The sequence below is a fragment of the Labeo rohita genome, chromosome 23, assembly GCF_022985175.1.
Source record: "Labeo rohita strain BAU-BD-2019 chromosome 23, IGBB_LRoh.1.0, whole genome shotgun sequence".
NCBI classification, from domain to species: Eukaryota; Metazoa; Chordata; class Actinopteri; order Cypriniformes; family Cyprinidae; genus Labeo; species Labeo rohita.
In genome coordinates, this window is record NC_066891.1 from 13,298,213 (window position 1) to 13,321,148 (window position 22,936).

Genomic DNA, 22,936 nt, shown 5'->3' on the forward strand with positions numbered 1-22,936 from the left:
GTGGGATTGCTCAATGCTTTTCGTGTTGCTCACAGGGGTCCTGTAAGCTTCTTTGGATCACACACATCGCACAATGTGCATGGGTCCAGCTCACAAAGGTAACTTTGGCTCTGGAGTCATATTATTAAGACTCTGACTGAGACTTGGGAGAACAGTGAACACCTCCTGCCGGATCGTTACTAAGACGTGATCAAAAAACCACAAATGTGTCACTGCTTTCATACACGTCAGACCTTAAAATATGCTCATTAAAAAATAAAACATGTTCTCTCATTAAACACACTACTCTTTGATAATGAATGTATGTGTTATTTTTAAAAGATGGTTACGTAAAATATTTCCATGATCTGGATTCATTTTTCCCATTTACTGGCCTGTTTTATTTACACATCACTGACTCTTGAAACAGTGTCAGATATTTAAGACTATAATTTTACGAATTTGTATTATATTTTAATATATAAGAAAAGATATATCAAAAAGCTTCTGTATTTAATAAATGCGTAAAATTACAAATATGGCAATTTTAGTGTAACATCAGATAAATTAAAATCAGTTTGAAACTGTTTTATATTCTCAATCATACACTGAAGTGAATTCAAGATTATTTATATTATATTAGATTGTTTTTATATTCTAATATTATTCATAATAGATATAGAAAAACCTTTTTGGTATCTGCCAATGTTGACCCACATTGTGAGTGAAGAACATGCATTTTTGTAGGAAAAAAAATGAATGTATACGCTAACAGTCAAAAGTTTTTGAACAGTAAAAATACTCTTCTGCTCACCACCCTGCATTTATTTAATCCAAAATACAGCAAAAGCAGTAATATTGTAAAATGTTTTTACTATTTAAAATAACTGCTTTATAATTGAATACATTTTAAAATGTATTTTATGCCTGTGATTTCAAAGCTAAATTTTCAGCATCATTATTTCAGTCTTCAGTGTCATATGATCCTTCAGAAATCATTCTAAAATGCTGCTTTGCTGTTCAAGACACATTTTCTTATTATTATTATCAATATTTAAAACAGTTAAATACATATTTTAATAGAAATTAATACTTTTATTTAGCAGGGATGCTTTAAACTGATCAAAAGATGATGATAAAGACATTTATGTTACAAAAGATTTCTATTTCAGATAAAAGCTGTTCTTCTGAACTTTCTATTCATCAAAAAACAAAAAAAAATTCTTAGCTGTTTTCAACAATAATAATAAATGTTTTTGAGCAGCAAAGCAGAATATTACAATGATTTCTGAAGGATCATGTGACTGAGTAATGATGCTAAAAATGCAGCTTTGAAATCACAAATAAATACATAAAAATAAATAAATTGTAAAAATATTTCAAAATATTACTGTTTTTGCTGTACTTTGAAACAAATAAATGCAGGCTTGGGTGAGCAGAAGAGACATATTTTAAAAACAAATCTTTTAAGCGTAGTGTGCATCTGAACATTCTGAACAGATTATTCCAAAATAAATTCCTTGATTTATAAACTTTTTCCCTGTGATTTGTAAACTGTTTTGACCCAAAGTTCAAGAATCAGGGCTACTTGCCTTAATTTATCCATGTTAAAGCCACAAGCTAAATATGTGGAACATAAAATATGACACAATAAATAAAAAACAATCCTGATGAGACCTCAACTACAGACAGGACCATCAGGCCAATTCACAAATGAGTCCTTGTAAAGAGACATTTCACCACAACAAAGGAGCCCAGGCGTGGAGCCCTCCCCTTTAAATCTAGGCACACCCCTTTAACCCACTATTGTCTAGCCGAGCCTGGCAGGCGGTGTATGGTTGGTTGGTTTGTGGTTGTGTTGGAAGTCTCGCTCGCTTGTCAATATCACACACAACGAATGCATTAATGCTAAGAGATGGGAATCTTGCAGTCATGCTTCCACGACGAACTGCTGTAGCGCTGCTCGCCCTGTGTGGATTAATAGCGGTCGGCGATGGTGAGTCGGGTGTTTGTGTGTGTCACCTCTCTCCCTGTGTATTTATTTATTTGATAGGCTGCTGGTGTGTGGAGAGAGAGTGTGGCCAGGCTGTGCTGTGCTGGACGGGGCAGCCTGGCGCTCATCATGGCGCTGTGTCTGGGGTTTGTAAAGCAGTCATCTGTACCGTAAATCATTTCTTATTCATATAGAACAAGTCTTGTATTTCGAATTGCGCTTTATTCGCGGAATATACTTGATGTTTGTATATATCATTTTTGAGGCTCGTCTATTTTGATCTTACCGCGTTTGTGTTTGGCGTTTGTTTTTAATATAGCCAAATACACTATTGTTTGTGTGTGTGTGTGTGTGTGTGTGTGTGTGTGTGTGTGTGTAAACACTTTTCCCTGTTACATATAAGGCCTGCTGTACCTTACAAATGAAATGTCTGTATTTAAGCTTACGTTACGTTAAACAACTATAAAATATTGTCCAAACCTTTCACATGACTTTACATAACTGACGTCAGATATTGCAAAACTTACATTTATAAACCTACCTGCAACGCCAACCTTGGTTTGCATGTTGTGACAAGCCACTTCCTGCTGCCTCGTGCCTCTGATTCGAATCGTTTCGGTTAATCGGTTGAACCGGTTCACATTCACACTACCGGTCTGAAGGATTTGTTCACGAACAGAACCGCTTTTCGAGTTTCAAACTCACCGACTCGTTGAATCGAACCGGAAACCGTCTCTTTCGGATATTGTCGATTCATAGTAAAACAAAAACGGTTGTTCGGCGTGTAACGAACCACACGATGACGTAAATGCGTCACCATGCGTAAATGAATCGCAGAGTCGTTTGTTAAATTCCATTTTCTTTCTGACTGGTTTTAAACAAGAAATACTTACAAAAATCTTCTAAAGATCTTTATTTAACAGCTTAAAGATTTTTGGGATAAAAGAAAAATCGATAGTTTTTACCCATACAATGTAAACAAATTTACCTGTGCTACTTAAGGTTTTGTGGTCCAGGGTTACATATAAGCTGTTAGTAAATCTTCATGATTATTATTTATTTTTCTTTGATGCTTTACCATTCAGTGTTGACGGCTGACATGTTTCTCTTTATTAAATCTGTATAAAATGAAAACAAAGGAATGTTTAAAAAAACGAACACAGCAATTACTTCCCGTTACTAGTTGTGACATGTAACTCACTGGGATTCATTTAAAAATGACTGGCCTTGTTTATAGTTATGTGTTAGATTATATCATAAATGTTGTTGACAGTACATCGTTTGCTGTGGTATACGTTGTTTACAAAACAGTCCGGTGGTGTTTCTTAACATTAATCAGCATTGTATATTTCAGCTGGCGAAAACAGTCCTCATTGACCCCGTTGCTATTGCCGAGCCATAAGGCCTAAAATATGGCCAATTTCTTAATTTATTCACATATTTTACTGGTTCTAGAAAACTAATGTTGTGTTTTATAACCCCTGGCAAGTACATATTTGTTGTAGAGTACGATGGGAAGCTGGTCATTCAGCAAGTTCAGACTCAAGTCAGATTTGGAGTCTGGTTCTTTGTAATGGAAATGTGGGCAATGAGCCCTATTCAGTGGCCTGTCAAGGGAGTCTGCCTTTCTTTTGTATGGCCAAACTGATGGTGGTTACATCCACAGCACAAATAAACATGTCTGTGGTTGCATGGCACAGCACGATAACAGTTTATGCTTGGAAACACTAGTGAGATTTTCTGGAAGGACAAGACTGTGCAAATCAGTGTGATGTTGTTCTCGATTTTGAGAAGGCAACAAAATATAGTATGAAAACGAAGCCACTTTTTTTCTAGTGTGATCATTACTGGAATACTAATGAGTGTGGATTTCTTGGTCTTCAAAATTTGAAATGAAATCTTTCCCCGTTGCAGCTCGCCGTGCTCCAGACATATCGCTGAAGACTGTGTAATGAAATGTAGCACAGCAGGGGCCATTTTCATCTCCGATTTGAAAAAGTTCAGCAATCTGTGATCTCTAATTGGTGACTCATCTTTTTCCGAGAAGCATCGCTCCCACTGTTCGCAAACGGTTGTGTGGCACAAAATGCTGCCAAATGCTCTAATAGAACTTGATAGGAAATGCTAAACAGACAGATCCCACCTGTAGTACGTCTGACTGGGTCAGCTCAATGTCAGACTCTACAGTGAGCGGATTGTAGCGCGAGAGGCGCCTTCGGGCTGCCAGTGATGGGTTTGCACAGCTGCCGGTAGTTGGACGCAGACTAGTGGAAATAAAACAGATTGGTGACTCCAGCCATGTTATGGTAATTATTCCACCGAGGTGCTGCTGAAACCAAGCAATCTAAGGTGATTCCGAGTTTCAAGGCTCTGCAGTTGGACTGCCTAGTTTCTCAGTAAGCAGGCTGTTTTTTTGTTTGTTTTTGATAAACTGGCCCGGTTGTGAGTCTTCGAGCTTCTAGATGTCCATGTGACGCTTCTCGCAGGCCTGTGTGAGAAAACAACAGCAATGTGATATGGGCACTGTGAGCTAGGCAGACAGCCGTGAGGCAGGGTGCGTCGCTTTCATCATCTTTCATTCTCTCGCACATTTTTCTTTTCCTTTCACACACAGACCAAACCGAAGCATTAAACGTGCTCCAAGTCCCTCCTTTCCTACGCTTACGTTTAGTGAAAAACTCTTCAGGAATGACACAATAACCCATTTAAACTAAAATTTTATGAGTGACTCACTTGCTTACAAGAAATGACCATTAATGTGTTCCACTTCTCATAAAAACATCAGCAAAGTGGAAGAAGTGAGTTGAAGGAAGTTGAAGTCAGCCAAAGTGAAAACTTGTCAAATTTACTCACCCTCAGGTCATCTGGATGTCAATGAGTTTAATCATCAGAGCAGATTTGGAGAATTTTTTGCATTATATCACTTATGGAGCGAGTGGGTGCAGTCAGAATACAGCTGATAAAAGCTTCACAATAATGCGCAAGTAATCCAAACAACTCCAGTTCAGCAGTTGAAGAAGTTCACTTCCAGAACAAAAATTTACAGATAATTTACTCACCCCCTTGTCATCCAAGATGTTCATGTCTGTCTTTCTTTTAGTCGTAAAGAAATTATGTTTTCTGAGGGAAACATTTTAGGATTTCTCTCCATATAGTGGACTTCAATGGTGCCCGCAATTTTAAACTACCAAAATGCAATTTTCTAAAAAAAAAAAAAAGAAACCAGAAAAAAAAACAACAGAATACACAGAGTAAATGCAGAGCTAGACAAGACGAGCATTTGAGGTTAAAAAAATATATAAATTGTCCTTTATTTTATTTTTTATTTTTTTTTTAGAAAATATCCCTTCTTACTTGGCTGGGATCATTTAGAACACTTTGAGGCTGCATTTTGGTAGTTCAAAATCACGGGCACCATAAAAGTCCACTATACAGAGAGAAATCCTAAATTTTTCCTCAAAAAACAATTTCTTTACGACTGAAGAAAGAAAGACATGAACATCTTGGATGACAAGGGCGTGAGTAAATTATCTGTACATTTTTGTTCTGGAAGTGAACTTCTCCTTTAATGTCTTGTGAAATGAAAAGCTGTGTGTTTGTGTTTCTCCATTGAAAAATCAACTAGTCTGAATCAGGAGAGAAATACGCGCAGCATTTACAAGTAGGTAAACAAATATGTTGGTGGAGTTTGATGTGGCAGGACAACAGGGGATGGACTTTTTCCACTGTGTTAATTGATGGACTGAAGTCGCGTAAGTTACTTGTGTAGTTTTTATCAACTGTTTGGACTCTCATCTTGACGGCACCCTTTCACTCCAGAGGATACACTGGTGATGACAGTGAAACAAATGACAGAGAAACAAACTCATCTACATCTTGAATGGTCTGAGAGTAAGTATAAGTTTGTTTGTTTTTTTATTATTATTGTTTTTTGGTTGTTAACTATTACTTTTGTTCTCTGTACATTTGTACTTTTAGCTGTTTATTAACACATAAAATTATGAAATGTTCTGAAAGTCTCTGAACTTGTTTTATGAAGGCAGGAAGGAGCAAACATTTGAAGCCCGTATCACAGGAGCGCTCCAGGTGCTGTGAGAGTGCTGTTATGGAAATGAAAGGGAGCACATTAAGCCATATTTTGCATGTGTGTGCTTGTATATAAGATCAGAGAACGGAAAGTGTAGCAAAGAAAGATATGTGGGTTCATGTCGAGTGTGTGTGCGTGCGAGCATGTGTCTGGGGAGGCCGGCTGCTGGGGTTGAGTCCACGGTCACAGCCGACTGAAGCTGGTCTCCGCTTCATTAATGACCTTGCTAATGACCCGAATGGCCGGCGGGCATTACCGATTACATTGAGAGACAGACCTTTGTGTGACCTACATTATAGTGCATGTTATAGATAAGCACATTAATTTGACTTTTTCCCCTTAGTGCTAAAAAACATTATCTTGCAGGTTTAATTTTCTTAAAAATAAGGGTCATTTATATTATAATAAGCTTAAAGGAAAAATTCTGTCATTGTTTACTCACCCTCATGTCATTCCAAACCCGTATAGCATTATTTTTTCCATCAGACATTTTTGACATATCATTACACAGCTCAGCCATCAAGTCCAGCGAAAAGACATTTGTTTCAAAATATTTTAATTTGAAATAAATGCTGTTTGTTAAACTTTTATTCATTAAACAATCTGTTTTCAACATTGATAACATGCTAATCAGCATATTAAAAAGATATCTGAAGGATCATGTGACACTGAAGAATAAAAATACATTTTAAAATAAACAAAATAGAACAAGTTATTTTAAAATGTAATAATGTTACCGTTTTACTGTTTTTTTTTTTTTTAAATCAAACAAATGCAACCTTACTCTAAAATCTAAGACTGTAAACGTCTGAATGGTAGTGTCTATTTAAAACGAATGCACCTCTTGTACTTGTCAGAAAGGGCTGTATTTTTGTCGCATGAAATGGTTTAAGGCTCCTGCCTTTGAAAGAGAAAAAAACTCTGAATGTTTTCAGGGGGAAAAGAGATTTGTGCCTCTGGACCAGATGAGTAATTTGACCATGAGGGTTCAGAAGAAGCTCCCCTTCCTTTCACTGCATTGATTTTGTGAGTGTAGTTGGACGTGTGTTTTAGAGTGCACGTCTGCGCGAGTGTGTGTGCGCGCTCTGTCTGGTGGCGTCGGCATGTCTTAATCAGCTCCCTGTCTGGGTGCTCAATGGATCTCATTTCAGCTCTATGCATCTTGGGTAACTGCACTCTCTCAGTCTGCCCGCTCTCAGTAGCCCCTGGCATCCTGCTAGAAGAGGAGGATGATGGGCTTTCATTATCCAGAGGAGGTGAAGCAAGAGATAATGCCTCCACCGCTCTAACCGTCCATTTGTAATAGATACGAGAGGACTGCTTGTGTTGCAGGGGGCAATATTTGCCTCTGAGTGTTTAAACCACAAACCCTGTGAGCTCTTAATCCCCGCTTTGACCCCAACATGGAAAGTTGGTACTCCTGAAGGAGAGGTTGTGAAATTTGTGCTCCATAGTAAAGGCTTTAGTCACAGTACCGGTAATGTGAAGTTGTTTGCGGCTTCACCGTTGACTAAAGACTTCCCATGAGCCCGGCTCTGATCAGCCAAGCACACTGTTAATGGCAACGATTTCATTCACGTCTTCCCACAACGGTTTTCATTTCCTGTCTGAACAAGAATGGAATGATAGGAACTTCACACTGGCAGTGAGATTTTGATGTCGTCCTTTAGTGAATTCCCCCTTTTCTGTTGGGTTAAGCCAAGTCTAGACTAGGGTTTTAAGGTCTGTCGCAGCTAGTCTCTCGGCCGAAATCCCGTCGCAGCTGGGGGTTCTGTAAGTCGCCCTTTGTTACCTCTCTGTGTTCTGTCCTGGCATATCTGTTTCACCGGCAGCTCTTAAAAGCATGTCAGGGGAGTCCCCTACCCCCCAGCCACTCGAACAGTAACTCCCCCATCCTCCACCGCACAACCCACTCCCATCCTTTGTCCAGACACAGCCCGCCCAATCCCTCCTCATGTCCCCTTAATCTCCACACAAAGAGCCAGTGTAAGGCCACCAATTATGCGCATACAAGACCTCGCTTGGCCAGAACCGCTCACGCTCCCTCGCCGCAGGTTTGGAGCCACGCACGCCGCGTTGTCGACTAGCTTTGCATAAACTTTGATTGGTCTTTTTGAAGTTTCACAGACCGTGTTGCTAGGAATGTGAGTGGAAAGAGTATTGGGTTACTGTAGCATAAGTGATTTAGTGTTTGGTAATGATGCGGAAAGTTTGGTTTAGTAAGTTAAAGTCATGGTAAGTACATAAAAAAAAAAAAAAATTTTTTTATATCTAAGAATGTGACTTTTTACTTTGAGGTGGAAACTGGCATAGCTATCAAATTTCAAGTTTAAAAAATGGCTTGTTTTAAATGTGTAAAATACCAAAAAATGCTCCTTGAGGTTTAAGTCGCGATGAAAGTAGCAACATGTCTTGTAATGTACATCCGACTGTGACAGATTATCAGTAAAAGTAAAAGTTGTAAGGCTGGGAATTTGTTTAGTCTATTTGATGTTGAGACATGGGTGTTGCGCTCAAAAATGTGTGTGAGCTTACAGCCAATTTTGGTAGAGCATGGTTAAGCAGACTAAATGATTTAAGAAATCCGCCATACTTCACCAGCCTGTCATTTTCACCAGAAGATCGAGTTATACGGCACTTTTGTTAAAAATTATGAGCTAAAAAATAAATTAATAAATAAAATACATGCACAATAATCGTTTATATTAAGATCTATAACATGCACTTACAAAATAGCTAAGGTAAATTTGAAGCTGACTTTAAATTGCATGTTTAACAACATCAAAGTGTTACATTCAGTGAATACACAATATTATTAAAGTACGCAATTTCACTAGGGATTGGAATCTTTCGGTACCTCACGATTCGATTCATATCGATTCTTGGGGTTATGATTCAACTAAAAATCATATTTTTTTTTTTTTAATCATGATTTTTCAGCACAATTTTTGTGCACACTGGACATCAAATGCACTATTTTGATACAAAAACACACCAGTCTATAGTATGGTTAGTCCTGACTCAAGAAATCAGTTAACTAATTTCAATTAACTAATTTCCTAATGCATCAAAAATATTTTACACTTCCCATTAGGGATGTGCCCGAATCCAAATACTGTGTTCAGAAAGGAAATGACGTACTACGGAACCACTAAAAAAGTAGATAAATAAAAATGTTATTGCTTTCTCTCATAATTATATTGGGTAATTATACTGTATATAAATTTCAGGCATCTGAGAGCCGTTATTAATGTGCAGGGCATTAAAACCGCATACGCGTTGGCTTTTTACTTTCACTTTCAAGCTTTACAATCACCCATACGTTTATACTATGGGGCGGCAGTTTGTCGATGGTGGTCAGGATCTGCCTATCATTCACCATCGTCCTATCAGTCATCTCTCCTTACTCTGTTTATGTGGTAAGTGAAATTTTATGTACTGTAAAGTCCCTTTAGTGGCTCCGTACAATGAGTTCTTTGTTTTCAGTGTCTTTCCTAATAAGGATCCACTATTCGGGCACATCCCCACTTCCCATAATAACAAAAGATACAATATTTTTCTAAACACTTCCCTGATAGCACATGTACATCATGGTGATGTCTAGTTGATGTCTGCATTTACACCTTTTAGTGTTTGCTCATCTGCTTCACATCTATTGGATGTTTCCTATCAGATGTCAAATAGACATTTATTAGATATATTTAAGATGTTTATGATTTAGAATGTATGTAAAACTGACATCTTACAGACGTCTATCAGATGTTTGTACACAGCAGATGCTTTCCAGATCAAGAGATCTTTAACAGACATCTTGCAGACGTACGTGTGCTATCTGGGTTCTGCTGTGTAAAAATGTCTGACAGACGTCTTTCAGTCAGTTTTACATGCATTCTAAATCATAAACATCCTAAAGACATCTAATATACGATTATCTGACATCCGATAAGAAAGCGTCCAAAAGACAATGCAGATGAGCAAACAGTGTATTCATATTATTATATTAACTACAAATTCGATTTTTGAAATTTGTGAATCGCTAGAAGACTTAATCACGAGTCACATGTGAATCAATTCAACCCCCACCCCTAAATTTCACACATTGATTGCCGTATAGTGTCCTTTGACGTAATTTAGTGTTGTTGTCAAAAGTTATTGCCATGTTGATATGTGTATTGTGATTTCATAACTGTGATTTCATGAGCTGATGGACTGACATAAAAACCAGTGTTGTGTTGTGCAGTTGTGACGTCTCGGGAAATCCTTATTGTTTAATGGAGAATCCTTTATTGTTTAAAAACTGAAGTGTGTAATTTCTTTGTCACCATGCAGACCTGCAAAAATAATAACTGTTTTTTGAAACAGATTTTCCCAAACACTCCCTTCATCTTTCATTGGATGACAAAACAGATAGCCGTGCTCCCAAATCACACCTTTAGTTGAGTCAGTTTTACTGTGTCAGGATTCTCAAACAGAAATGTTTTGATGAATGGTTTATATCGGTCTATGGATGGTTACTTATAGTTGCATCTGCAAATTGGATTTGCGGCATAATGTTGTCCCTCAAACAGAAATTTCAGTTACAGTGAGGCACTTACAATGGTAGTAAATTGGGCAGTTTGAAAGTGCTAATATAATATAATAGAAAAGCACTTACAATTAATCTTATGAAACTTGTGTAATATTTGAACTGTAAAGTTGTTCCAGGCATTTTTATTGAAATTATGTAACCATGACCACAAAATTGTACAATTGGATATAATTTTATATAAAAACAGTTAGTAAGTGATTTTTTTCCCACACTGAAATCACGTTAATACGCATATTGTTTACATCTTGTGGCTTTACTATTGAAGGATTGGCCTTATTCACATTTTACTTTTAAACAAAAGGAGGGACAAGTGGGAATAAATGTTTGTGCTAATCAACATTATGCCTCTAGTGCTGTTGATTGAGCAACTGAACATGGAATATTCCTTTAAGCGTCTGAACCAAAAAATTACACACTTCAGCTGTAAGTATAGTCATCCTGATTGTGATTAATGTGATATCTACATTGCATTTCTCAGACCTCTTGAGAAAGAGACTATGAGGCAATTACGGTCATTCTATTTGCTGCCCGGTGATTTAATGATATCGTGTGTGCTCCATTAGGGGGTTATTATGGCACCGGGTTGTTTTTCTCTCGCTATCAGGGCCTGGTTACCTCCGTGTAATCTGCAGGAAATTCCTTGTGCATGTGAACTTCAGTTGACTTGGATCCGCTCCACTAACGGTTACTGGCAGTGCGCTTCGGTGTCTGTTAGATCACAGCCTGTATAAGATTTATAAAGAGTACACAAACACACTGTCTCACACTCCCTACTCTCTCTTACTCTGACATTTGACACATACATCCCCCCACACACAAATACGCACGGTGGAAAAGCAAAGTTGACACTTGTTCACAAGGGTGTGGTTCTGCCACTTGCATGTTATGAGTTGTGCAGTAAACCTGTGTGCGAGAAACTGTGGGAGGAAGAGTAGTGAGTCAGATTAGTTAAGTGTGTGTGAAGCGAGATGAGTGACAGGTGGACTACAAAGTTAAAAACAGAGGCCTGAACATGTGGGAAAGGCAAAAGAAAAGCGTTGAAATGAGAAGGGAGGATTAGAATAGAACGTTCTTGACAGGGACGCCCAGAAAAGACTGGGCATTAAAGAGCTTTTTGTCCCTTGGTGGGTCCTGTTGTGATCAACAGTCAAGCGTCTGAAGTCCTGTTATTTTAAAACCACTGCAATTTGTCTTGAGTGGCCTGCCATTGTATGCCGCTCGGATAAAATCGAGGGCGCCACTGAAGTATGAACGCCACCCCTCGTGTCATGACCTCGGTCACCCTCGGCAGTCTGCGTACCAGCAGTCATCACATCCTGTCTGAGTTTTTCTGATCTGGTGAAGAGACACAAAAATACACAATGGTGATGACAGCTCTAAAAAAGCTACAAAATACGAGATGGTCGTCCGTCATGGTGACTATTTGAATGCCCCTGAAGATTAATGATATAGTTTATTTATGCCCTCAGGCTTTTAAGATTATGAAAACAAAAAGGTATCATGATGTTACCATGTTTTTTTTAAGGTGTAACCATGTTAGTTTTTACATTTTGTACATTACTATTATAGATTATTGTATTTACATGGTACTCCAAGGTACTTAAAGGTATAGTTCACCCAAAAATGAAAATTCTGTAATTAATTACTCACCCTCAAGTCATTCCAAACCTGTAAGACCTTCGTTCCTAATCAGAATTTAGATATTTTTGATGAAATCCGAGAGCTTTCTGACCATGTATAGACAGCAGCACAACTGACATGTTCAAAGCCCAGAAAGGTAGTAAGGACATTGTTAAAATAGTCCATGTGACATCATTGTTTCAAACATATCAATACTTTTTGTGTGCAAAGAAAAACTATTATTTTGATAAATGGGTATTCTGGCGATTAATCGAGTACTTGAATAACTTTAATTTAAAAAAATTGTTAAAGTTAACAATAACCTTCGAAATGACTTAAAATACATATATTATAGCAATGAGGCAATAATAATTAGGTCAAATAAAGTATCAAAAGCAAGTAATCATTGGTTTTACTGAGCAAAACTGTTAAAATACATAATGTATTGTAAACAATACAGCTAACATACATTATGCATTACAAGCCTGCAGAGGTCGCCAACGGCCTGACAATTGTTTTTACACTTTACTACGTGATCCAATCCTCTTTAATATTTGCCCATTTCTTTCTGATAGAGTTCATATAAACGAAATTTTTAGAATCTGAAATGAAATTATATTTATTCCAAATGAAGGAAATTGGCTTATGTAAACATACCAAGTGGTCTCTAGTTAGTGATAGTGATATATAGAAGAATTGGTTCATATTTTAAGTTTTGCCAAGCTGGTCCGTGAACAAGTTTCCACGTGTCAATTCCAAAATCTAACAACAACCTTGCCAATAGATGAGTTTTGTTTTTAGATGAGTATATACTGTGTAAAATCAGTACTTATTCATACTACTTTTTAAAGCAATCTGACAATAAAAAGAATGATTAAAATCTTGTAGACCAGCGCTACTCAATCATTTTGACTCCAAGGCCCCACTTTGTTCAAGACTATATTTAAAGTCCCTTTTATCTTAGTTGATATGTAGTCTACCTCTGGTACTTTTGTTATAATAAAAATAAAGTAACTACAAAACATAATGTCAGTTTAATGTTGTACATCATTAGTTTTAGTGTTTTGGTAGCATTTTAATAAAAATAAATACTTTACAACTACCCAACATACCCTAACCTTTTTTTTTAAATATAGTTTTTAGTGTAATAAAAATCAACATTTAGTTTGATTTGAGTGCACTGTTGATCCTACTACCTCTTCCGTGTCAAATCGAATCATCTTGCTAATTATTTATTGCAAACTGAGTTCTATGACTGTGCAATAATGCAATACTCTGTGAAGTGTTTTGCTGATATCAAGGTGCTGCAGTGAGGGTCCAAATCTGGCTGTTCCATGCCAGCTTCTGCTATACACAGTCTGTTTGGGTTCATCTGCAGTGGCGGATTTAGTTTCATGTTATGCAGTTTGGTAGTGAACTGAACTCTGCATGCAGTGCCTCTGGCCTGAGTTGCCTTACTCAGTGATTCCTTATGTCCTTATTTTGCTCTTGCTTGCCCTCTGGTGGATATTTTGAGTTGGCACAATTCACTTAAAGCAGGAATAAGTAAATACATCCTCATTCATGATCTGACATTAGAATGAAGACATATTGCAGTTATTTAGAGTCGTATTTTAATTGTTCATCTCTCTTTCTCTCTCTCTAGCTCTTAAGTGTAATTGCACCGCCTGTGAGAGCAGCGGTTATGTGTGCGAGACCGATGGGGCCTGCATGGCCTCTACATCCTACATGAATGGTCAGGAGGAGCAGCAAGTTCGGATCTGCATCCCACGTGTCAGCCTGGTACCACCAGGACAGCCCATCTACTGCTTGAGCGCCAAAGGCCTGCTCAACACACACTGCTGTTATACGGACTTCTGCAACAGCATCAACCTTCAGATTCCCAGCGGTAGGAGTACAGGCCAAATACACTACCCTTCAAAAGTTTGGGGTATTTGTTTATTTATTTATTGCAAGATTCATTCAGTCAATTAAATATTACATTTAATGATGTATTTAATTCAGTTGTTTAATTACATAATTAATACTTTTGTTTAGTAAGGATGCATTAAATATTTCTATTTAAAATAACTGCTGTTATTTTGAACTTTCTGTTCAAAAACGGTTTCCAAAAAAATATTAAGCAGCACAACTGTTTTCAAACCTGATAATAAGAAATGTCTGAATGGCAAACCAGCATATTAAAATGATTTTTGAAAGATCACGTGACACTGAAGACTGGAGTCAAGGCTGCAAAAAAATAGTTTTGCCATCACAGGAATAAATTAAAATATTTATTCATATTTATAAGATATTAAAATAGAAAACAATTTATTAATATTTATAAGATATTAAAATAGAAAACAATTATTTTAAAATTGTAATAATATTTCAAAATATATACATTCTGTCAAGAAAAATCTTACAGACCCTAAACTTTTGAACGGTTATATATATATATAGATAATATATACATATAGATAGATAGATAGATAGATAGATAGATAGATAGATAGATAGATGGATACAATATCAGTCAGCAGCCAAAATGTAATGTTTTATTTAGCTTGAAGTCAAAAGTTTACATACATCTTGAAAAATCTTGCAAATGTTAATTATTTTACCACAATAAGAGGGATCATACAAAATGCATGTTATTTTTTTTATTTAGCACTGACCTGAATAAGATATTTCACATAAAAGACGTTGTCATATAGTCCACAACAGAAAATAATCCCATCTTTTCACACTGAGGACAACTGAGGGAATCAACTATTACAGAAGGTTCAAATGCTCACTGATGCTCCAGAAGGAAACACCATGCATTAAGAGCCAGGGGGTGAAAACTTTTGAATTTGAAGATCAGGGTACATTTAACTTATTTTGTCTTCTGGGAAACATGTAAGCATCTTCTGTGGCTTCTGAAGGGCAGTACTAATTTAAAAAAAATACGATATTTGGGCAAAATAAGAAAAATGTACACACCTTCATTCTGTTCAAAAGTTTACACCCCTGGCTCTTAATGCATCGTGTTCCTTCTGAAGCATCAGTGAGCACTTGAACCTTTTGTAACAGTTGCATATGAGTCCCTCAGTTGTCAAATACACAAAAATGCTGAAAAACTAAAGAATATGTGGGACTTGAAGGAAAAGTGGGCAGTTTAACTGTTCAGGACAAACAAGGGCTCATGAACAACTATCACTAAAAAACCAGCTGTGGATCATTCAGGTAACAACACAGTATTAAGAGTCAAGTGTATCTAAGCTTTTGAACAGGGTCATTTTTATAAATTCAACTATTATTTTCTCTTGTAAACATACTATATGTAAACATCTTTTATGTGAAATAGCTTATTCAGGTCAGTACTAAATAAAAAATTACATGTATTTTGTAAGATTCCTCTTATTTTGGTAAAATAATTAATGTTCTGCCAATTCTGCAAGGTGTATGTAAACTTTTGACTTCAACTGTAGATCGTAATTGTTGTTTAAAGGATATGCGATATTTATTTGATATTTATCGAGTATATTGCAAAAACCAAACAAACACATACCTAAAAAGTTCACCTATACACTACAAGATGTAGGTTAGACTACAAATGCCCCCGTATGACTTTTATGTCTTTCATATTTATATAATCCCATATAGTTAATATCACACAAAGAGTGACGTTTTTCTCCAAATATCATCACGATTACAAATGTCATATTGATTTAATGAACACCTCAATAAACATGACATTAATAGTAATTGACTTATATTTCAGAAACAACAGTTCTGTTTTTGCTGTATTTAAACAATGAAAATTGTGCCAAACAAAGCCACAGCAGAACTGTTGTGCATCTCTGAGTGACACACTACGATGTTTCGTTACTGAATCAATAAGATGTTTGAATAATCAATAGAGTTTTGTCATAGCATGAAAATAATAATCTGCGTATCATCAGTATTGAAGAGAATGTTAATATTTGTTCACCCCTCTAGGTTCAACTTGTAAAGTGCATATTACTCCTCTCTTTCAGGGCTTACTGAAGATAAAGTGGACAGTTGGGGTCCTGTAGAGCTGGTGGCAATAATAGCAGGCCCGGTCTTCCTCTTCTGCTTGCTGCTTATTGTGGGAGTGCTCGTTTTCCAGTATCACCAGCGCAACTATAACCATCGGCAGCGACTCGATGTTGAGGATCCGTCCTGTGATCATCTGTACTTGGCCAAAGACAAGACCTTACAGGATCTCATTTTTGATCTGTCCACCTCCGGTTCAGGATCTGGTAAGCTGCACCACTTCTCTGTCCACCTACTGTTTGTGTGTAGTGTTTTGTTTGTGTGCTAATAAGTTTTCTCATTGCAGGTCTGCCCTTGTTTGTTCAGCGAACAGTGGCCAGGACAATTGTACTGCAGGAGATCATAGGTAAAGGTCGCTTTGGGGAAGTATGGAGGGGGAGATGGAGAGGAGGGGATGTGGCCGTGAAGATATTCTCATCCAGAGAGGAACGCTCCTGGTTCCGTGAGGCGGAGATTTACCAGACCATCATGCTCCGTCATGAGAACATCTTGGGCTTCATTGCTGCTGATAATAAAGGTATAAAGAATTTGTCATTTATATTGGCTCAAATCAATTATTAAAATAAATATTCAACAAGTAGTTAAATTTTTTTTTTTTCAATAAATAGTTAAGTAATAAAATGGTTTGTTAATAAATATTTTTCAGAATTTGATTGTATAATATCTATCTATCTATCTATCTATCTATCTATCTATCTTTAAACATTTATTTTTTAATTTTTTTATTGTTAATATAATTATATAAAATAAAATCTGTTTATCTATCTATCTATATTTTAATGTTAAAATTAAATTATTTCAAATAATAAATCCTATCTATCATCTAGCTTTAAACATTTATTTTTTTATTTTTTTAATGTTAATATATAATAATTAATTTAAATAATAAATCCTATCTATCTAGTTATAATGTAAGTACATTTCAGTTTATCTATCATAGTTTTCATAGTTTCATAGTTTATCTATTAGTTTATCTATCTATCTATCTATCTATCTATTATTTAAAATAATAAATCATCTATCTGTCTGTCTAGTTATATTACATATAATTACATTTATGTTTAAACGTAATTTTTAATATATAATATGTAACTATTTTAAATACTTAATCCTATCTATCTATCTATCACATTTTTATTAAATTACTTAATTTTGCTTTTTAATATTTTAATGTTTAACATTATAACTAATATTAGTTATTTTTAATTAAGTCATCATAACATGATTCCTGATAAATATTTTGTACATTGATCAAGCATAAAAAACAAGTGATTTCTTCCATCCTTAAATCTCTTTGAATATTTGTGTCTGTTGCTTAGACAATGGCACATGGACACAGCTGTGGCTGGTGTCGGACTACCATGAACATGGCTCATTATTTGACTATCTCAACCACTACTCCGTCACAATCGAGGGAATGATTAAGTTATCACTCTCAGCGGCCAGTGGCCTGGCACATCTGCACATGGAAATCCTGGGAACACAGGGTAACTATGAAAGAATCAGTCTAACACATCAGCCCTTACATCTGAACTGTAAAATCTCCCAGATCCTGAACTCCAAAACCAAACTCAATCACTATGATCTCCTCCCACAGGGAAACCAGGCATTGCACATCGTGACCTCAAATCTAAAAACATCCTGGTAAAAAAGAATGGTACTTGTGCCATAGCAGATCTGGGGCTCGCTGTACGGCACGAGTCCATCACTGATACTATAGACATCGCACCTAATCAGAGGGTTGGCACCAAAAGGTACATGCATTGCCAGGCACTGCTACTACATTCGCAGCTGCTTTATATCATTTTAACTATATAGGTAACTATAAAAACAGCATTACCTCATGTGAATTTAATCTGCCTTTCAGATACATGGCCCCAGAGGTACTAGATGAAACAATCAACATGAAGCATTTTGATTCTTTCAAGTGTGCTGACATCTATGCTTTGGGACTAGTATACTGGGAGATTGCGCGACGGTGTAATGCTGGAGGTGAGGAAAAGGGAGCTTAAATTATCTTCCACCTACAGTCTCTTAACAAATGTGATTAATGTCAGTGCTTTCACTAGCTGTAGGTGCCATAGAGTTTTAGGGGTCGTGTCTTGGCACCATTTATTCAGCACTAAATCAGCATGATAGAATGATTTCTGTAGGATTGTGTTACACTGATGTAAATTCTATGTATTAATATAGAAAACAGTTATTTTAAAGGGAACCCTGGGTATTAAGACTTGTATGGTTTAATATAAGTGATGTATCTAACAGAAATTTGTAGTATAAAACCCATAAAACATTTACATTATTTAAAAATTGACATCGTTTTATACATATTTTGGAATGTGGGGGGCCCTATTTTTTCAATGCTGTGAAATGATTGCACTCTGAGACACTGGCGCTGCCTGTTGCTAATTTTACCACAACACAACTAAAATACTGATACGATGCCACATTGTTTGGCTTTTGGTTGTAATTTACAGCGGAAGGGCAAGAGAAGTGATGTCTTAACTGCCTTCCTAGCAATAAGTTGAACAGAAAAGAATGGGAAGATGCCTGTGGACCAATAAAATTTCCTAAAGACCCACGTCTTTGTTCTCTCCACTTCAGCCCTGATGCCTTTGAGGCTTTTAGTAGCCCACAGCTAATGAAAAAACTTACAAACGACAGAGACAAGAAACGTTAGCTGCCATCCTGGCAGGATGTAAACATGCTGACGGTTGTTAGGACACCGCAGCCACTGAAGGAGTTTCTCAGCGCGAATTTAGCTCGATATCTGGGGGCGTTTAATAGACTCCTTGTGGGGGAAAAAAATTGATAGTACACCATTTGGTTTTAGCTTCCACCTTTATCTATTGCCACCGGTAAGCTCTTTCAGTAGCTGTAGTCATCGTATCAGTATTGTATTTTCCGTGTTGTGTTGCGGTAAAAATAGTAACAGATCGTGCCAGTAGCTCACAGATTGCAACCATTTTACATCATCAAAATAATGGCACTCCCCCGCCCCCATAGCCCAAAATATGTATAAAACAATGTGTATTTTTTTTTTTTTTTTAAATAAAGTAAATCTTTCAAGGGATTTCCACTACATATTTCATTAAGGGTTGTCATGTTTGGTTCGATTAAAACAAACTCTAGTGCGGTTGCTCTGTTAGTGCGGTTCATTTGAGTAAGTGTGAATGCTGCCATCCGAACCCTGGTGCGCACCAAACAAACGGATCAAAACCGCTAAAAAGATGGGTCTCTGTCTACTTCCATACGAACTCTTGTGCAGTTCGAATGAAATGTGACGCAACACGGACCGAATGTTTAGAAACAAACCAAAAACAGGAAGTAATGACAAGCAACCAAGGGTCATGACAAGGGAACAAGCGGTGTATCCAAAACAAAATTAGCAAAAAGGGCAAATGTGGAGCAACGACGAGGTAAAGAGCCTTTTCTGAACTCTTTGTGAGTTTGCAGGTGGTGAAAATAAAACGATATACACGCAACAATGAGCTTGCTTTTTTTTAAGATGTATTTTTGGCGTTTTTATGCCTTTATTTAGATAGGATAGTGTAGTTGGACAGGAAGCGAAGTGGGAGAAAGAGAAGGGGCTGGGATCGGGAAAGGTCAATGAGCCGGGATTTGAACTCGGGACACCCCCAGCACGATGGTGCTATATGTCAGCGCACTAACCACGCACCTTTTCCTTTGGTTTGGAGTGTTGGTGAGTTTGTCCAATCAGGTTGTGAACATATCACTATGCCTTTTGATTCCAATGTGAACGCTAAGTGGAGCAGGACCAAATGTATCATTTTCCTTTTTGGTCTGAACCAAACGAACCGAACTACAAGTGTGAACCCACCCTGAGAGACATCGTTTGTTATATTAAGTCTTAATACCTGGGGTTTTCTTTAAATGATACTAATATTGTATTTTGCTCAAATAAATGCAATCCAGAATCTTTTGTTGCAGCTGTAACATTTTCCCATGGGAATGTGAATGCTGATTTATTTTGCTACACATGAGCAATAAAACTAAATCTTTAATGAAATATGACATAAAGCGTTGCATTGAGCCATTCAACAATAAACTTGACCTGTCAACTGATTTAATTTTTACTATCATCTCAGGCATCCATGAAGATTACCAGCTTCCCTACTATGATCTGGTGCCCTCCGACCCCTCCATAGAAGAGATGAGGAAGGTGGTGTGTGATCAGAGATTACGGCCAAATGTGCCCAACTGGTGGCAGAGCTACGAGGTAAGAACTCACTTTGACATTTTCAGTGACCAACCACAGTTTGTTCTGACAATATGTGACATTTAAGGGCAGAACTGATGATAACAGTAGACCACACAAAGAAAAAACATTCACATAATATGGCCATTTTGAAACACCATTTTAAGTGCGATATGTTTCGCCCGTGCCATCTGAGATTTTTCGATGTGAAAGTGCAGCCTTTTAATTAAATTCAGCTGTTATTCGCTGAATTATACTTGTAAGAAAAGCTCATTTTTATTTGGCTTTTCTCTCTGCAGGCATTGAGAGTGATGGGGAAGATCATGCGGGAGTGCTGGTATGCCAACGGAGCGGCGCGGCTTACGGCTCTGCGGATTAAGAAGACTCTCTCGCAACTCAGCGTCCAAGAAGACGTTAAGATCTGAAACACGCGGGATGCTGCAGATCCCTGTAGAGACGCACAAGCGAATAAAGACTTACGCCAAAAGCAGCCTGCCAGTTTTAGCCCTTTTTTGAACCTTCGAAAGTTGTGACGAGGCCTACCTCACCATCTAAGATGAAACTACTGAGGTTGAGTCCATCCCAGCCCTTTTTCCATTTCTCCAACATCAAAGTTTCCATTTGTGGATGAGCCTCCAACCGCTGATATCAGCACAACCTCCCTCCATGGACCTATTGTTGTTGAGTTCTTTGTTTTTGGCAGGAATGACAATTGAACTGTGACAGGCATTTTGATTTTATCATTGTTTTTATTTCACCACTTTCGTCCAAAATGAACTCTGCCGTGTGACTTTTTGAAAGAATGTTTAGATTTCATTTTTGTGCGTCCTCACACTAAAACACCGTATGTCATATTCCAGCGTCAGTCTACGATTATATATAGTGCTCTACTGCTGTTGTGAGAATGTGAAAAAATGTGGATAACACTGTCTTCTCCTGTTATGACTAGCAATTCATGTACAAAGCTAAGTGTAGCAAAGTGTGACTGTGTGACAAAGTGGCACTGCAGTTCTTTATTCCTGTGGAAGAAATGAAGAAGTGCAGATTATTTACTCCAGCCTGCTAATTTATCTGTTCAGGCTAAAAACTCACTCCATCGATGTGGTTTCGGGTTCGAATGCTTTTAAACGTTCACAGGGAGTGTGTGTGTGCGCATGTGTTTTATTTAATAGTTTTCGGGTTCTTAAAATCCGTGTTGTGATTGCTGAATGCATTGCGGGATGATTGCTCATGTTATCTGATGACATTAAGAACATTTTCTGTCATAAGGAAAGTCGCTACCACTTGTATGGTTGTTGTTGTTTTTTTTAAATCAGCATTTTAATGGGAACTTTTAGTATGTTTCATTCCCATTATTTTGGGATGTTGGCATGTTAAACTGCACTGTTGTCATTTGTTTCCAATCAGTGTCCTTTTAGGGATGTAGTAGTTAGTACCACTTCAGCAAACACACACATGTAAAGTATTGAAGTAAAATAATGCATCTCTCTATTTGCCTGCATTACAACATTTATATTTCTCTGCTTTGCCTTGCATTGAAGAGTTGTCATTCAGTTTAATTTATAAGTACTACTGAACATTTCTTCCTCATCTTTACATTTAGAGTTTTACTAATCACTAATGCTGGGCACGACGACACTGCATCATCCTTTGAATGCCATCTTCACTACTCCCTCCATCCTGTATTAACTTAACTTGCACCAACGCCTTGAACACAATCAGAAATCTAAAGGGTTCTGAATGGTTAACTGGAATATGTAGGTGCAAAACATGACTAGATTAGCATTGATGGCGAATGCTTGTTGAAGGGCTGGAGGAGAATAAGGGTCCTGTATTATGTGTAAGAGGCTCTATTACAGTCCATTTCTGATTGACCTGTACAATTTATTTAGTCAAGGTCATATCTTATGAATCTGCTCTGTGTAGCTGGAATATGTTTGATGACAGCAGCTTGATTCAGTCGAGTTGAGCGACGCTAAGTTCTGACTAAACTTTGTTATAACATGGTGCTCTACATCATACACTGGGAATTCTGTCCTTAGAAATGTATAGGCAAATTGTTCCACTATTTATATTGTGCTTGCTTTTTTCCTTACAACTTGGATTTTGCAGATGTTTGTAAAACATGTACTTTAACTTTTGCTGAAGACTTAAGGAATGACACTTATTTCAGACAGTAGTTACTGCCACTTTGTGGAGGCAATTTAGTCCAAATTCCCTGACATGTTTGTCCATTTTAGTCTTGATAATAAGAGTTCAGACTTGGTAGCTGATGCTTTCAGTCCGATGCATATGAGTTTTTGATCCTGAGGTTCCATGTGTATTTTAAACATATTGAAAACAAATCCACTTGTGGGTTAGTTAATATAATGTACATAAATGGTATACAGTAATAAATCCTTTTTCTTA

General features: G+C 37.1%; 1 protein-coding gene across 2 annotated transcripts; it reads left to right on the forward strand.

The window, feature by feature from the left end:
• Nucleotides 1–1,800: 1,800 nt before the first annotated feature.
• Nucleotides 1,801–22,936, forward strand: acvr1ba (activin A receptor type 1Ba). Of its 2 annotated transcripts, none has more exons than XM_051096745.1 (9): nucleotides 1,801–1,975; nucleotides 13,913–14,197; nucleotides 16,269–16,514; nucleotides 16,595–16,825; nucleotides 17,628–17,795; nucleotides 17,906–18,062; nucleotides 18,176–18,300; nucleotides 20,418–20,548; nucleotides 20,827–22,936. In XM_051096745.1, exons 1-9 carry the CDS (start codon nucleotides 1,885–1,887, stop codon nucleotides 20,950–20,952), a joined length of 1,560 nt encoding a protein of 519 aa, XP_050952702.1. In that variant the 5' UTR covers nucleotides 1,801–1,884; the 3' UTR covers nucleotides 20,953–22,936. The 2 variants fall into 2 exon arrangements, with proteins under 2 accessions (XP_050952702.1, XP_050952703.1); XM_051096746.1 differs by having other exon boundaries at nucleotides 13,913–14,155.